Source organism: Phyllobates terribilis, unplaced genomic scaffold (assembly GCF_046119375.1).
Source record: "Phyllobates terribilis strain yellow unplaced genomic scaffold, ASM4611937v1 Scaffold_10__3_contigs__length_209671492, whole genome shotgun sequence".
NCBI lineage: Eukaryota > Metazoa > Chordata > Amphibia > Anura > Dendrobatidae > Phyllobates > Phyllobates terribilis.
This window is the reverse complement of record NW_027362770.1, coordinates 74,532,565-74,549,627: the sequence shown is the minus strand read 5'-3', so window position 1 is coordinate 74,549,627 and position 17,063 is coordinate 74,532,565. Positions and strand designations below refer to the sequence as shown.

General features: G+C 42.7%; 1 protein-coding gene across 3 annotated transcripts in view; it reads right to left on the bottom strand.

The window, feature by feature from the left end:
- Positions 1–17,063, bottom strand: part of JADE2 (jade family PHD finger 2) — a 338,504-nt gene that overhangs the window by 159,773 nt on the left and 161,668 nt on the right. For all 3 annotated transcript variants that reach the window (XM_073649598.1, XM_073649599.1, XM_073649601.1), the window contains exon 5: positions 4,259–4,428. In XM_073649598.1, the coding sequence (XP_073505699.1) occupies positions 4,259–4,428 (170 nt within the window). The remainder of the gene's footprint in view (positions 1–4,258; positions 4,429–17,063) is intronic.

The following is a 17,063-nucleotide window of genomic DNA, read 5'->3' as shown; positions in this document are numbered from 1 at the left end:
TTTCGGGTTGAGGATGGAGTGAAGCTCAACTCCCAGACCTACTGCCAGTTTCTGGAAGACAACTTCTTCAAGCAGTGGTACAGGAAGAAGTCGGTATCGTTCAAGAAAAACATGATTTTCATGCAGGACAATGCTCCATCACATGCATCCATCTACTCCACAGCGTGGCTGGCCAGTGAAGGTCTAAAAGAAGAAAAAATAATGACATGGCCCCCTTGTTCACCTGATCTGAACCCCATAGAGAACCTGTGGTCCATCATAAAATGTGAGATCTATAGGGAGGGAAAACAGTACACTTCTCGGAACAGTGTCTGGGAGGCTGTGGTGGCTGCTACACGCAATGTTGATCGAAAACAGATCCGGCAACTGACAGAATCTATGGATGGAAGGCTGTTGAGTGTTATCATAAAGAAAGGTGGCTATAATGATCACTAATTTTTGGGGTTTTTGTTTTTGCATGTCAGAAATGTTTATCTCTAAAGTTTGTGCACTGATATTGGTTTACCTGGTGAAAATAAACAAGTGAGTGGAATTATATTTGTTTTTTATTAAGTTGCCTAATAATTCGGCACAGTAATAGTTACCTGCACACACAGATATCCTCCTAAGATAGCCAAATCTAAAAAAAACCCCACTCCAACTTCCAAAAATATTAAGCTTGGATATTTATGAGTCCTTTGGGTTGATTGAGAACATAGATGTTGATCAATAATAAAAATAATCCTCTAAAATACAACTTGCCTAATAAATCTGAACACAGTGTACTTTGACAGGTTCTCTAATATTTTGTTGCACAACCTTTGAGGCGATCACTGTAAACAAACGATTTCTGTAATTCTCAATGAGACATCTGCACCTATCCACAGGTATTTTGGCCCCCTCCTCATGAGCAAAGTGCTCAAGCTGTCACAGGTGTGAAAGCACCTTCTCTAGACTGCATGTTTCAGCTCCTTCCACAGATGTTCAATAGGATTTCAGAATAGTCCAATGCTTTGCTTTTAGCCATGCTAGGAGGCTTTAGCCCCGTTTTGGGTCATTATTCTGTAGGAGGATCCGTGACCGGCAACTGAGACAAAGCTTTCTAACACTGGGCAGCACATTTTGCTCCAGAACGCCTTGATGATCTTCAGATGTCATTGTACCCTGCATAGAGTCAAGACACTCTGTGTCAGATACAGTAAAGCAGCCCCAAAACATAACAGAGCCGCCTCCATGTTTCACAATAGGTACAATGTCCTTTCTTTTAAATGCTTCATTTTTGTATCTGTGAACATAGAGTGGAAGTAACTTGCCAAAAATTAGTTTTGTATCATCTGTCCAAAGGACATTCTCCCAGAAAACTGGCCGTTTGTCAATACACATTTTGGCAAATTCCAGTCTTGCTTATTTATAATTTGCTTTAAACAGTGGATTCCTCTTTGGTCATCTTCCATGAAGTCTATTTGGCCAAGACAGCGATTAATGGTGTGATCTGACACTGGTGTACCTTGACCTTGGAGTTCACCTCTAATCTATTTGGAAGTTGTTCTGGGCTCTTTGGTCACCATTCTTGTTATCTGTCTCTTCAATTTGTCATTAATTTTATTCTTGTGGCCATATCCATGGAGGTTGGCTACAGACCCATAGACCTTACACTTCTGAATAATATGTGCAATTGTAGTAACAGGAACATCGAACTGTTTGGAGATGGTCTTATAACATTTACCCGTGGTATACTCAATGATGCCAAACAGCACAGTGACTACTTTTCAACTTTGAAATAAGCAGACTGACTGATTACAATTTTGTAGACACCTGCAATGCGAATCCCAGAATACACTTTAGTTTAATATGACCCTATGGTCAAATTATTTTCAATCTTTTGTAGGGATATGATCGTTTTTGTCCAGACCATTTTTATTAGTTTGTTTTCTTAAAATTTTCAGTTGAACCACAATTCAAAAGCAGTGTCTGATTTTCAATTGTCAGAACACATTAGATCAGGGTTCCCCAACCTTTCTTACCACGACAGCCACTTTCAGTTCTGGGAAATGGTCGTCAGACACATTTCTAGCAAAGAAATCGTAGTACCCCCTGTGTGCGTACTTGAACTTTAGAACTCTCCATGTGCCCTGGAGAACCTTTATAAAGTACTATTGCTCAGAGTGCCCCCTATAAAGTAATAAAGTAGCAAGTGCCACCATCTAAGGCAATAATGGTCTGTAACAATGCCCAATAAAAATCGAATAAAGCAAAAAGTAATCCAGTTAAAGTAATAAACTAAGTGCTCTGCATCAAGTTATATATTCTTGAGTGCCCCTCATAAAGCAATACTGACCGTTGAATGCCCCGTCATAAGAAATAACGCCCCGTGTGGACACCAATACAGTTGAGAGTGGCACTCACCAAAGCATACAGCTGTGAGCTACACTTCAAGGGCCAACGAGCAATATGAGGCTCACAAGCCACTAGTTGAGGACCCTTGCGTTAGATCTATGTGTAACTGTCCTTTGTCATATGCCATACGGGAATACTTTTCTCTGTTATTGTATTGCCAGTATGGGCACTGCGGGTGGTTAAGTCTATATGGCTACATCTAAGGAACAATTAAAAAGTTTTGCCTGTCAGAATGCAGAGATGCAAAAACTAAAAAAATCATAAGTGTCCTCTGCCTGCCACATCTAGCTGCAAATTTTATGTTACATTGGCTGCAGAAAATCAAGACCCATGCATGAAAAAAAATGACAGCTCCTGAACTAATCTATGAGCATACTGAAGATCTATCACTGTGACTTCCCATCGGGTATTGCCAGTGTCAATACGTGGATCAGATATTTGTGATATTATACGGTCTAAAATCCAGGTATAATGAGCTCAGACAGCACTAAGATGCCATCAGTCTGCGGTCTCGAGTTTTTCACAGACCCATTGACTTCCATAGTGAGTTTAGATAAAATACAGACATGTCTCCATTGTTTTCTTGTGGACACTTGAGTCTTTAATACAAATAAATGTGAGTTGTCCTATACTATAAGGCTATGTGCGCACGATGCGTATTTGAAGCAGAAATTTTCTGTGTGTTTCTGCTTCTCCTTGGCAGGGAAAACGCATGCGTTTTTTATGCTTTTTTTTAAGCGTTTTTGTACATCAATGAATGATTTTTAGAGCTAAATAAAGTTATTTGATGGGACATTGCTTAAACCTTGGATTACCATCAGAACTTTGGTGAGTCTATAGGTTAATTTGAATGATTAAAGAATGTGTGTTGCAATTCAAATAAAGTGTTTACACTGTGTCTGTGTGTTTATTTAACTTTTTACTTTACTTTAATTAAGTTTGGTCATGAAAAGGTCTGATTGACAACTTGTCATGACCAAACAAAAGAGTAAGGTGTCAGCTAGTCTCATTCACCCATTCTTCATTAGCATTTCTATTCACGTAATTTATGCAGCTGCTGTCAGCTGCTATTTTTAGCCTGGGAAGGTGAAATTAGGCAAACATGGTCCATGGCCATTAATAACATCTCACAGTTGATTCATTAGCCACTACATCCCCCAGATCAGCACTCAGCAGCGCTTTGGACACAGCTTATTTTTGCTGCGTCCAAAACGCGGTGTTCTAATGCTGCAGTTTTGTTGGTAAATGTGAATCCACTGCATATGACACTTCAATCGGTCAAAATCGGCAGCGGAGACTGGCGTGTCCACTACAGAAATTGACATGCTGTGAGTGAGTTTGTGTACGTGGCCATGATCAGGAGCCGCTGCAGGTCTGACGCTATGTGTTTATATAGCGCCAAACCTGCAGCATCCAGATGTTACATCATAGTGCATGGGATCTCTAGAAATCCCATGTCCACTATGCGTGCATCAGAGGCAGAAAATCACCCGTGGACAATGACTTGCGGCGCGTCTTTCAGGACCGCAGCATGTCAAATTCTTGTGCGGAGTCGCTAGTCTCCGCAACAGAAATTTGACCACTAGAAAGTATTGAATGCAGTGAACACATGTGTCCTCTGCCTGCCACATCTAACTGCAAATTTTATGTTACATTGGCTGCAGAAAATCAAGACCCATGCATGAAAAAAATGACAGCTCCTGAACTAATCTATGAGAATATTGAAGATCTATCACTGTGACTTCCCATCGGGTATTGCCAGTGTCAATACGTGGATCAGATATTTGTGATATTATAGGGTCTAAAATCCAGGTATAATGAGCTCAGCTCAGCCAGTAACCGCTGTAAACTAAACATATATGTCGTTCCCATCAACACATACCCAGTCTTCTGAACTCTGTGTTAACAAGCTCCAACCAGTGTTTGTCCACCTCATCCAGGTCGTATCTGCAGGTTCTCTGTGGCCGAGTCTGGAAGCCTCCTGGATGCCTTAATTCAGGTAATGAGTCTTCAGCTGTGGATGGGGAGCTATCCGCCAATGTTTCAATCAACCTAAGCCAAAATATAAGTATAATCGTACAATTGTAATTAAATTCCTAGCCACCATAATAAAAAAATCCCCACACCTGGTCTTATTCCTATTTGAAATGGCTAATCTTTATAGTAAATTATAGGTTACATAGCAAATACATGTTAGAATATAGCAATAAAATGGACAATACTGGGACAACTCCTTCTCAATCCCTATGTTTTCCCCTTGTAAAATAATAACACTTATACTCACCTGCCAGTGTCAGCACCACGTAATCCCTGTGGCCAATCAGCGCTGGCTTCACTCTGTCCTTCTTCAGACAAATCACATACATCCAGAGGAAAAGAGAACTGCTGCTGCTCTCTCACTTCCCCTGGATGTCAATTATTTCCGTAAAAGAGTGAAACCAGCACAGATTTGCTGCAGGGATCGTGTGACATAATGTCACGCAATCTCCAGGATACATCGCCGACAAGACTGAAACAGCACCAGAGGTGAGTATAGGTGTTATTATTTTACAAGAGTGAAACATAGGGATTGAGAAGGGGGGTTGTCTGAGTAGTGGACACACCCTTTAAAGCGCACCTGTCAACAGGTTTGATCTTAGCAAACCACATGAACTGTCAGGTGGGCACCATTACACTGAGTAAAATGATATCTTTGATGATGAAATCCATCCAGTGGTTCCTTTGTAATCTTTATTTGCAGTTCTGCCATAATGATATGCTCGTGCTCTGGGGCGGGACTTTAGGGAGTTGATGTAACTGGGGCTCTCATTATGTATGCCTATTTCAGGCCTCTGACAGGTCATTGTGCTTTCAGTGACCTGCCTACCATTTTAAATATTGCCTTAGTAATTTCTCTGCCAATTTGAAATTTACATCCCCCAAAATGGCCGCCGACGCCCGCGCATGTGCAGTAGCATATTTCGGCTGCCGAGAGATGCTACTGTGCACGCACGGGCACCATTTTGCTTTTGGAAAAACAATTTGAGTGCAGCAATATGACACCGCGCATGCGCAGTAGCATCTCTCGGCAATCGAGAAATGCTAATGTGCAAGCGCAGGCAGCGGGGGCCATATTGCTGCAGGCAAGTTTCTTTTTCCTGTAGCAAAATGGCGCCCGCGCAGTAGCATCTATCGCTATATAAGAACCACTGGACGGATTTCATCAACAAAGGTATCATTTTACTCAATGTACTAGTGCCAGCCTGACAGTGTATGTAGTTTACTAAGCACAATCCTGCTGACAGGTGCGCTTTAAGTTTGGTGAAGCAAAACATAACAATTGTCAAATTAGTACAATGCTTAAAAAATACTCCTGTATGTAGATGGTAAGAGGCTATCAAAAGAACACGAAGGGAAGCCATATCACTTATGTAACAGTAATATTAAGAAGCTTGTTTAAAGGGAGTTTGCCCCAAACTACATATTACATAGTTTTATAGGGGATATAGCCTTTATAAAAATCACCTTTACTTTTAAAGTCACTTCCGTTATCCATAAAATAATTTTTTACTCACAATGGTAATTAGGGTGTTCATTTGACCCTTGCTGTGGACGAACCTACCACTTCTTTTCATGGCGCTGCCTTACTCACACTGGTTTGACATTGCTAACTTTCCCGTAGTGTGCGAGGTCTGTAGAGAATGCTCATTCACGCATTCACTGTGTGAGGTCCAGAGCGACACACAGCCCTCTCATCTCTCTCTTGCCGCCACTCTATGGTGCAGTATAGGAGAAAGCAACGTGACCATGGGCAGCATGGCCTTGCTTAGATAGCATGCGTTGTAGATATACTATGCACGTATGCTGTGATATGCAAATTGCATCTTCAAAGAGGAAGAGAACAGGAACTCTAGTACCCCCTATTGGATGTAGTCAATATCGACCCTTTAATGGGCCTTGCCTATGACCTAGGATAAAAGCCAAACCAGAATCTCAATTTGCAGACACTGTGTTTTGGGGTATTGCCATTCGTCAGTGCAAAGTATGAGATTGGATGTATGGGATCGGCAGGGTGAGAGGCTAAGACGGGGATCTAAAGGGCAATGTTTTTCCTTGTAAAGAGTGACATGCCAGGCTTGGCTGGTCACTCTCCACAAGAAGAAACGTTACCCCTTAGATGCCACATGCTGTGAGAAACAGCATTTAAGCCTGCCCCTTAAGTCATTACCCTGGGGAAAGGGAACAAACCTAGATATATCACTGTTTTGATACGTACTTGCCGATTAGGTGACTTTTCAGAAAAATCTGCCATACATAATATGAAAAATAGCTGTATATGGTTATTTTAACACTTGTATCAAACATTTTCCACCAGTTTTCCGCTCTGGATGCTCAAATTTACTTGTTCCTGAGCTAGTGGGTGAAAACTAGCTGTTATGCTGCTTTATAGAGTAATTCCATAATGAAATATATTGCTTATAAATAGGATATGCAAAACATGTTTCATTGGCGGTTTGGTAGCATCTGTGGACATGAATGTAAAGAGATGAACACGTGTGACCATTCATCATTCTTCACCATAATGCTGCGACCTCATCACAGCATTGATGTAGCCCTGTTCTGAAGAGAGCTGCAAGTCCTAGCGCTAGGACTTCCATGTGGATATGCCTTAAATGTCTATCCTTCTACACTTTTTATGCCTCCTTGTGCCTTCTCTTTCTTGCACAAAACTGTAAATGCCTAATTACAGTATTAATCTATAAATCTAATGAACATAGAAATATAAAATGTATAGATTTATAAATGCTCCTTTAAGCAGACACTCTTCTGCTCAGCAACCTTTAGTGCCCATAGGTATATCATGCGCTGATTTCCTGAATTTGTTGGCAGAGGTCTCGGGTGGGACTGGCTGCAGGTCTCTGGAAAATCTAGAAAATATAAGATTGTGCTGCTAAACTTGCTGAAAGGTAAAAATAACCAAAAGAGCATTCACTGTATGGTAATTCCATGGCCATCCCGCCTGATTAGCAGAAAGGCACCACAGGCGCCTACCGAAGCAAACAGCTACGAACATCGCCTTAATGTCTATTTGGTGACAGATTCCTATTGTATATTGTTAGGTGGGCTGTGAAAAAAGAAATGGGGGCAGGGGAGTACAGCAGCAGGGGTGACAGTAAAGCACCCGTCTCACATAGCGAGATCGCTAGCGAGATCGCTAGCGAGATCGCTGCTGTGTCACGGTTTTGGTGACGCAACAGCGACCTCACCAGCGATGTCGCTATGTGTAACACTTTGCAGCGATCAGGCCCCTGCTGTGACCATTTTTTGGTCGTTGCTCTCCCGCTGGTCAGCACACATCGCTGTGTGTGACCAGCGGGAGCAGCGATCAGGCTGGTAACCATGATAAACATCGGGTTACTAGGGGCACATGCGCACTTAGTAACCCGCTGTTTATCATGGTTACGAGCCTGCTAAAGTGAGCGGTAACCTCCCGCTCACTGTAGCAGAGTGGTAACCATGATAAACAACAGGTTACTACGTGTGCGTGTGCCCCTAGTAACCCGATGTTTACCATAGTTACCAGCCTGCTCCTGCTTCAGCAGGCTCGTAACCAGGAGCAGAACATCGTGGAAAGATTCTTTCCACGATGTCTCTGCTCCCCTGATCGTTGGTGAGCCTGCCTGTTTGACAGATCACCAGCGACCACATAGCGACGCAGCAACGATCCCTGACAGGTCGTATCGTTGTCGGGATCGTTGCAGCGTCGCTAAGTGTGACTGGGCCTTAAGGCAGAATTATCTGTATGGTCACCACAAGAGGATCTGGTGCTGTGTATAAACTGATTGTGTGCAATGTCTCTAACCCCGCTCTTATAAGCTGTAAATCATATAAAAAACATATGGAGAACTAGGGTTTCATACAGTGGGCATATCCATCCGCAACTCTGAGGAAAGGGATGAGCAAAACCAGTGAAGATGTAGCCCAGGAACACAACAGAAAAGCATAAACCAAAAGGCACCGTACGTTTTCTGTCCTGTAGACCCGGTCTACAATTCATATAGTGATTTCCGCAGTGTCTTTTCCCAACTGTATCTTGGCAATACTTATGTATTAAAGCAGCAGACTTGGCCTGTAAGAAGTACTTCCTCTGTGGCATGGCACAGAACACCGCTTTGGACCTAGAAACCTAGACTTGACCTCAAATCTTAAGTAACTGCTCTGTTTTGCAAGCAGACAGATTTTAACCAGGCCCCGAGCGCTCACCAACAAATGCCAGCAAAGTAATTTAATAGCACAATGCAATATTGTTTAGATGAAAAGCTCTGAGCCTGCCACTGTTCATCTAAAGTCAAGTCAGACAGCGCGAACCCCCCTCCTGCACTTAGCAGAGCTTTAGGGTAGTACCTGTAGATAACAACTCATTGTAGTGGTGGACGCCATCGCCTCCGAGCATTTACAGGCCGTCTTATGTGAGCACGTCATGAATTGTGGTTGCATTTTTAGAAAGCAAAGCTCGGATCCCAGCCAGAACAGAACAACGACAGAATAATATAAATCAAGCTAAACAATGTGGATAATTGCACTCTAATTTCCTTGCATAGATTATAACAATCCCAGTAGATTATGACCTCCGTATGAACTGAGCTAAATCACTCTTCACTTCACTTATGGAATACTGGAGAAATTTTGTTTTATTCCCATTGAGAAAGAAAGGAATACTTTGCTTTATTTCTTTAAATAAATTGTTTGGGATTGTGCATAATTGGATCGCCCGGCAGCCTTAGTATGGCCATTACATTCAAATGCTGTATGCAGAAATATCTGTTAGTTGCACTAATGTCCCTAAACAGCCATAGTCTGTGGTCTGCACTAAGGTTATATGGACACGAGGCGTCCAGCAGCATTTCAGGAGGTAAAATCCACTACGCATTACAGCAACAACACTGTGGAGAGAATCACAAAGTCTCACCCACACGCTGTAGAGAATATGTGCATTTACTAACTGATCTGAAATCTGCAGCATTTCAACTTTTGCAATGAAGAGAGGATTTTTGGTACTCACCTTAAAATCTCTTTCTCATAGCCTTCATTGGGAGACTCGGCAAACCATGGGCTCGTCCTCAGCAGGCTACATCTGGCCTACCAGACCAAACTATTCAGTTAGTGCAAAATCAGAAAAAGCAAAAACTACCCAAACAAGGGTGGGATGAGGAGTCCCCCAATGAAGACTGCAAAGATTTTATGGTAACTATCAGAAATCATCTTTTCTTGGACGCATCAATGTAGGACACAGGAAACCATGGGATGTTCTAAAGCAATCCCTGTGGTGGGATAACCAATATATTGCAGAAGGAAGAATAGCAATCCCTCAGGTATCACTCAAGCAACTGCTGCTTGTAACACTCTTCTGCCAAGACTTGTGTCCGCCGACAGAAAGGTATGAGCTCTGCAAAGATGTGGACTGAAGACCAAGTAGCATAGAAAAAAAGGATTCCGGCACTCACGTGTTGAATAAATGCAATGTATTCCAATGCCTGGGATGGGCTGAAACGTCTAATTGTATTTGTGCATTGGAATAAACTGCAATTATTCAACACGTGAGTGCCGGGATCCTTTTCTTCTATCCTGCATTTCCTCTCCACGAGCACCATTACTTGGAATACGGAGTGCCGAACTAGTACTTCTTATTCTACTGAAGACTAAGTAGCGTCCTTATAGAGTAGAAGAAGAGATGCCTAGTGGTGTACAACACACGAGGCTCCTAACGCTCGGGTGGAGTGAGCCATACCAGGCTGTTGGCGCTCTGGCTTAACCCGATCTCGCAAACTAACAGATCGAATCCAGCAAGCAATTGTAACCTGTGAAGTGATCAGGTCTCTACAAGGACCTACCAGGATGGCAAGCAAGGCATCAGAATGTCGTAACAAGGCCAAGAGACAGTTAGAGCTGCACAGCTATGTCCACATCAGATTGTGTGAGAACCTCTTAGGGACATGAGGCAAACATAAGGAATGAGAGCAATCTCATCATTAAGGGGGAAGGCAGAGAAAACATTAGGGAGAAAGGAGAGTGCTGGACGCAAGACCACCCAGCCCTAGACAAGGAGAGTGACAGGCGAGAGCCACCTTTCAGAGTCTTGCCTGGTGGAAGAGATCGCCAAGAGAAAATCACCTTCCTGGCAAATCCTATAGGTAAAATTAGGTCTGCCTCCTATGTGAAACTAAACCAAAGTGAATAGCTTGGTGCCAGTACACCAGGGGCAGCATGTTGGCAGTAGGCAACGTGCTTTTCTTCAGAGGTGTTTTCTAAGAGTCAGCCTACTGGTAACAGCAGACATAATCCCAGGGTTTCTTGTGATCCCAAATAAAGTGTCCAAGAAATCTGGAGTGTTTAGCCGTTTCAGACTTTCTGCTGCAGAAATTCTGCAGTGGATAGTCCAATGTACGCATACTCTACGAGTAGATGATAAAGAATTCTGCTACTTTTTACCACATGAGGAAACAAAGCATTCAAAGGGTTTCAACTGATTTAGTGGTAACATTTTAAAGTGAATTTGTCACCAGGTTTGTGCTACCCCATATGATAGCAGCATGATGCAGGGGCAGTGACAATGATTCTAGCAATGTGACACATGCTGAGCTGCTTGCTATCATTTTGATAAAATCACAGTTTTATCTGCTGCAGATATAACAGTTCTCTGAATGCTGAGCTCTGCACAATCCCGCACAGAGCACCAATTGGCAGCTTTCTGTCCATGTACATTATACACAGAAAGCTGCCAATCAGTGGTGGGGCGATGTTATACAAAGCTCATGAATATGCTAGACTACCTAGCAGCAGGATTACTAGTCCTCTAGTGATACTCTCAGGAACTCTGTGTCTACATTATGCTGATCTTAGGTGGCAAAAACCTGGTGACTGATTCCCTTTAGAGGTTTGTGGCTGGTAGACAGCCATTCAACAAGGAGCAGAGAGTAAGACTGGAGGTGGACATTGGCCCTGGTGCTCAATGAAACAGTGCAAAACAGGTACAGAAAACAATAGCCGGGAAACTCCTTCAAATTGAGTTGGCACTCTTCTGTTCAGAATTTAAATCCCTCAATACACTTTAGATAGTCGTTTCCAAACCATAACAGCCATCTTGCCTTCTTTGCCGAACACTCTTGTGTTTTCTATGAAGGGATGCTGTCAGATATCTCTGCTGGCAGTTTACCTTAGAGAACAAAAGGATCGGCAGTCTGACACTGGACATGCCGGATCCTTATCTCTTCCGACATTATCTGCTGGGAAGAGTCAGGAGACCACTTTCTGAATTATATTTGCAGCTTCAACCTATATTACTCTAATATATTAACTAATAATGAAAATAATTAGTTGACATAAGATCTCTGCACACGTGGTTCATGCAACCAGTAAAACAGTTTGGATAATAAGACATGAGCAATCAAGATGGAAAACAGACACCAAAGGAGTAAACTGTTGTAAAAAGACTCCAACATGAGCGTATTAATTGACCATTTTTGCCGTGCCCTAACAAAATCTGTTGCCTCAGACAAACTTAAGGCCCCCATACACATTAGACTAATGTCGGCTCAACTCGCCCATATCAACGGTTTCAGCTGAGGATCTAATGTGTAAGGGGGCACCAGCCCACTGATGGTCGGGAGAGGTATTGGATTGGACATGACTAATTTCTGACTGCCTATCACATTGCTCTCCCTGAGACAAGCCAATGTGTCGGCCGGCAGCTTTCCCATACAGAATTGATTTTAATCAATAGATCTTGGAATAATAATAACTTTCACAATTGAAGGTATTTAAATAAAATGTTCCTGTGCTGAGATAATCTTATAAATGTGCCCCTGCTGTGTCCTGTGTAATGGCTGTGTCTGACCGTACAGGAACATGGTCTGATCATACCACAGCTCCTGGACAGGGGAGGAGAAAGAAAACTATACAGACAGTGGGACAGCAGGTGATCACAAATTATTCTTTCTTTGAAGTAAAAATTGTTTAAAAACAGGCATTGAAATGTTTTACCTCACAAAAAGAATCAGCTGTGATCTTGTGCTGTAATGTCTGTATACTATTTTCCTTCCTCCCCTGCCCAGGAGATGTGGTATGATCAGACCATGTCCCTGTACGGTCAGACACAACCATTACACAGTACACAGCAGGGAAACATTTATAACATTATCTCAGCACAGGTCCAACGCTGTCTGCCGCGGTTACCGGATGTTGCCATGACGACCTGATGTCGTCATGACAACATCTGGGTCACCAGACAGCAGAAAGATACTTTGGTCATGCACAGTTCATGACCAAAGTATCTTCTCCCTCTACAGCAGTGACAGCCTGTATAGCACAGGGAGCTACTGCTGCTCTCTATACTATACAGGTGATATGAAAATAAAATGTGAAAGTCCCATAGTGGGACAAGGTGTAAAAGTAAAAAAAGAATCAGACTAAAAAAAAAAAAAATTGTAAAAATATAAAAAAAAAAATAATAATAAAAAATAAATATTATTGTGGCAAAAAAAAAACAATAAAAGTACCCATATATGGAATTGCCGTGTCCAGAACGACCTGTCCTATAAAACTGTCCCACTAGTTATCCCCTTTAGTGAATATGGTAAAAAAACAAAAACAAAGCAAAAAACCATGCTTTATCATCATACTGCCAAACAAAAAATGCAATAAAATGTGATCAAAAAGACGAATGCAAATAAAAATGGTACCGCTGAAAATGTTATCTTGTCCCACAAAAAACAAAAAAAGTTATAGCTCTCAGAATAAAGCGATACAAAAAAATATTTTTTCTATAAAATAGTTTTTATTGTGTAAAAGCGCCAAAACATAAAAAAAATATATAAATGTAGTACCGCTGTAATCATACTGACCTGAAGAATAACGCTTCCTTATCAATTTTACCACACGCAAAACGGTATAAAAAAAAAAATTCCAGAATTGTTGGTTTTTGTTTATTCTGACTCCCAAAAATCGGAATAGAAAGCGATAAAAAAATGTCACGTGCCCAAAAATGGTACCAAGAAAAACACCAACTTGTCCTGCAAAAAACAAGCTGTTACGTGACTCTGTCGGCCGAAATACGGAAAAATTCTAGCTCTCAAAATATGGCGATGCAAAAACTAGTCTTTGCAAAAAAAAAAAAAAAAAAGCGTCTTTTAGTGTGTGACAGCTGTCAATCATAAAAACCGATATGAATCTGGTAACACTGTAATCGCACCGACCCGAAGAATAAAGTCGTCTAATCACTTATACCGCACGAGGAACTGCGTAAAAAATAAACTCTAGGTTCAAGGCTGTGCTATGGTTAGGGTTGTATTAGTATTAGGATTGGGATTTTTTCAAAAGTAAACAAAAAAAATGACGACGATATGGTGACTAGTGTTGAGCGCAAGTGCTCGTTACTTGAGTTTGCATCGGACGCTCGGGTATGCACCGAGTATCGCGGGTGCTGGAGTGACATGCTCCAGTCTCCACCCCATATGTTTTGCAGCTGTTATACAGCCCAAAAAAACTCGCAGCGATTGCCTGCCATCCCTGCATATTGTTTTTTTTGGGTGTCTAATAACCATGAAACATGCGGGCGGGGACTCGAGCAAGTCAATTGAGCACCCGAGATACTTGGTGCATACCCGAGTATCCGATGCAAACTCAAGTAGCGAGCACTTGCGCTCCAGACTAATGACAACTTATTCAATATGATGACCTAATGTTATCAAATTCTGTGTCATATCCTTGAAGGGGCTAGTTTCCAAAATGGGGTCACTTGTGGGGGGTTTCCACTGTTTAGGCACATCAGGGGCTCTGCAAACGCGACATAGCATCTGCTAATTATTCAAGCAAATTTTACATTAAAAAAGTCAAATGGCGCTCCTTCCCTTCCGAGCCCTGCCGTGCGCCCAAACACTGGTTCTCCCCCACATATAGGGTATCGGCGTGCTCAGGAGGAATTGCACAACAAATTGCAATTTCTCCTGTTACCCTTATGAAAATGCAAAATTGGAGGCTGAAAAACATTTTTGTTGCAAAAATGTGAAAATTTTATTTTTACTGTTCAATGTTCTAAACTTCTGTGAAGCACCTGGGGGTGCAAGGTGCTCACCACACATCTAGATACATTCCCTGAGGGGTCTAGTTTCCAAAATGGTGTCACTTATGTTTTTTTTTCACTGTTTAGGCACATCAGGAGCTCTCCAAACGCAACATGGCATCCGCTAATTATTCAAGCAAATTTTACATTCAAAAAGTCAAATGGCGCTCCTTCCCTTCCGAGCACTGCCGTGCGCCCAAACAGTGATTTGCCCCTACATATGGGGGGTATTGGTATGCTCAGGAGAAATTGCACAACAAATTTTGGGGTCCATTTTTTCCTGTTACCCTTACAAAAATAAAACAATTGGGGTCTAAATTAACATTTTTGTGAAGAAAGTTAAATGTTCATTTTTTTCTTCCACATTCCAAAAATTCCTGTGAAGAACCTGAAGGGTTAAAAAACTGCTTGAATGTGGTTTTGAGCACCTTGAGGGGTGCAGTTTTTATAATGGCATCACTTTTGGGCATTTTCTGTCAGGCCCTTCTCCGTGTCTGAGGCATGGCAAGCTGGATGGCAGCGTTCTGCTGCGATCCAGCCTGTCATGTCAATGTAGCAGAGCTGAAGCAGTCCTGGGAACCATGAAAAGGTAAGGATGAGGTTGGTTTATTATTTTACTTTTATTGCAGATCGTTGGCTTCAGCTGGAATGGGCGTGACGATAAGTAGAGTTTAATTTAGAACATTAAAGAATTGTGCCTTTATTTCAATTAAAGGACTCTATTCTGGGTGTTTGTGTTGTTTCTTTTTTAACTTTCACTATGGGGTTAGTAATGGGGTGTATTATAGACGCCTCTCCATTACTAACCTGGGCTTGATGTCAGCTGGCATTATAAGCGGACATCAACCCCAACTCTATTACCCCACTGCCACCGCTACAGGGCAGTGGGAAGAGCGAGGCTAAGTGCCAGAATTGGCACATCCTATGGATGCGCCATTTCTGGGGCGGCTGACGGCTGGTGTTTCTAGCCTGGGAGGGGGCCAATATTCATGGCACCCTTCCTGGGCTATTAATATCAGCCCCCCGCTGTCTGCCTAGCCTTTGCTAGCTAAATAGGGGGGACCCCACGTCATTTTTTTTGGGTCCCCCATTTTAATAGCTAGTAAAGGCTAGGTATTCAGCTGGGGGCTGATATTAGTAGCCTGGGAAGCTCCGTGGGTATTACCCCCTTCCCAGGCATCAAACATCTGCCCCAGCCGTCTGCTTAACCTCCGCTAGAGACTAAAATTATGGGGAACCCCACGCCAATTTTTTTTTTAATAAATCCTTTATTTTAACACTAAATGACAAGTACAGAAACCAACACTGTCACTGTACTTATTATATATGTGACTGACATGTTTCTATCTATCTAATCTATGTGTGATGCTCTATTCTTTCTGTTCTAAATTGTCGGGTACTGGTGAATGCTGATGATGAATTGCAGGCCGGCTTTTTTAAAGAGATGGGTGCATGAAAATCGGAGGGCACTAGTGTGTTCCAAGTGCCCTGCTATGTTTTTCATGCACCCTCCTATATACCCTGCCTGCCTGACGTTTAATTGAGCACTGTTCCCATCAATTTGGGCAATTTTTGACCTTCTGCAGACCACCGGGGGGGACCGCCAGAAAAATGTTCGAGTTTCCCATAGACTTACATTGGGCTTGTTGCTTGGGTCGAGCACCCGAGTATTCCAATGTGCTCGACCCGAGCTTCGAGCACCCGAGCATTTTAGTGCTCGCTCATCACTATTATTAACCTTACGGTGTTTTGCAGAGGTTAGCTTCCCCGGCATATCGCCAAGCAGTAGGGGGTTTATTAGGCAGATCTTCCCATCATCCTCGCCTGATCTAAGGTTCTAGCTCAGTCTCTGTCTAGTTTCCTGTAAGGTGTGCTCTTGTACTGTCTCTCCTGTTTTCTAACCTGGGTTGCCTACTCATTTATTCTGATTTCTCCGCTCCTGACCTCAGCTACGTATATTGAACCTGGGTTGCCTGCCCTGACCTCAGACTGACCACGTCTTTGCCTTCGCCGACCTCTACCTCACACCCGTGTCTCTGACACTCAGATCAGCTATTGCAGACCTAGGGTCTGCCCTGGAGTTGGACCTGGTAACTACCTATGGCCAGGACTATCCTCACCATCAGAGGCTCTAGTGAATACCAGGAAGTCAAGTAGTAACGCCCCTCCAGGGTAAGCCCGGCTCATGGCGCAGTTGGTTCATACACACCAGCATTACACACAGAAAGAATCAGCTGCGATCCCATGCTGTCCTGTATGTATACCCTCTTTTGCTTCCTCTTCAGTCGTTATAAGCTAGCTTGTCCGACATCAGTCTCAGTCTTAACACCACAGTTAAAGCGGTTGGTCAAGATTGGGGCTCAAGTCTGCAGTCACATTATGTGACTGCAGACTTTTTGAATCCTCATGTGCGCTGGCACTGGGAACGGCAGGCGAGTGACTGCATGTATGTGATTAGCATACATGCGGTCACATGCCGACTAGACATGTTCGGCTTCGCTCATTACCAGTAAATTGAGCGAGGCTGCACACATCTAGTTGGAGTGTGGCCGGAAGTATGCAAATCGCATGCTTGTGGTCACATGACTGC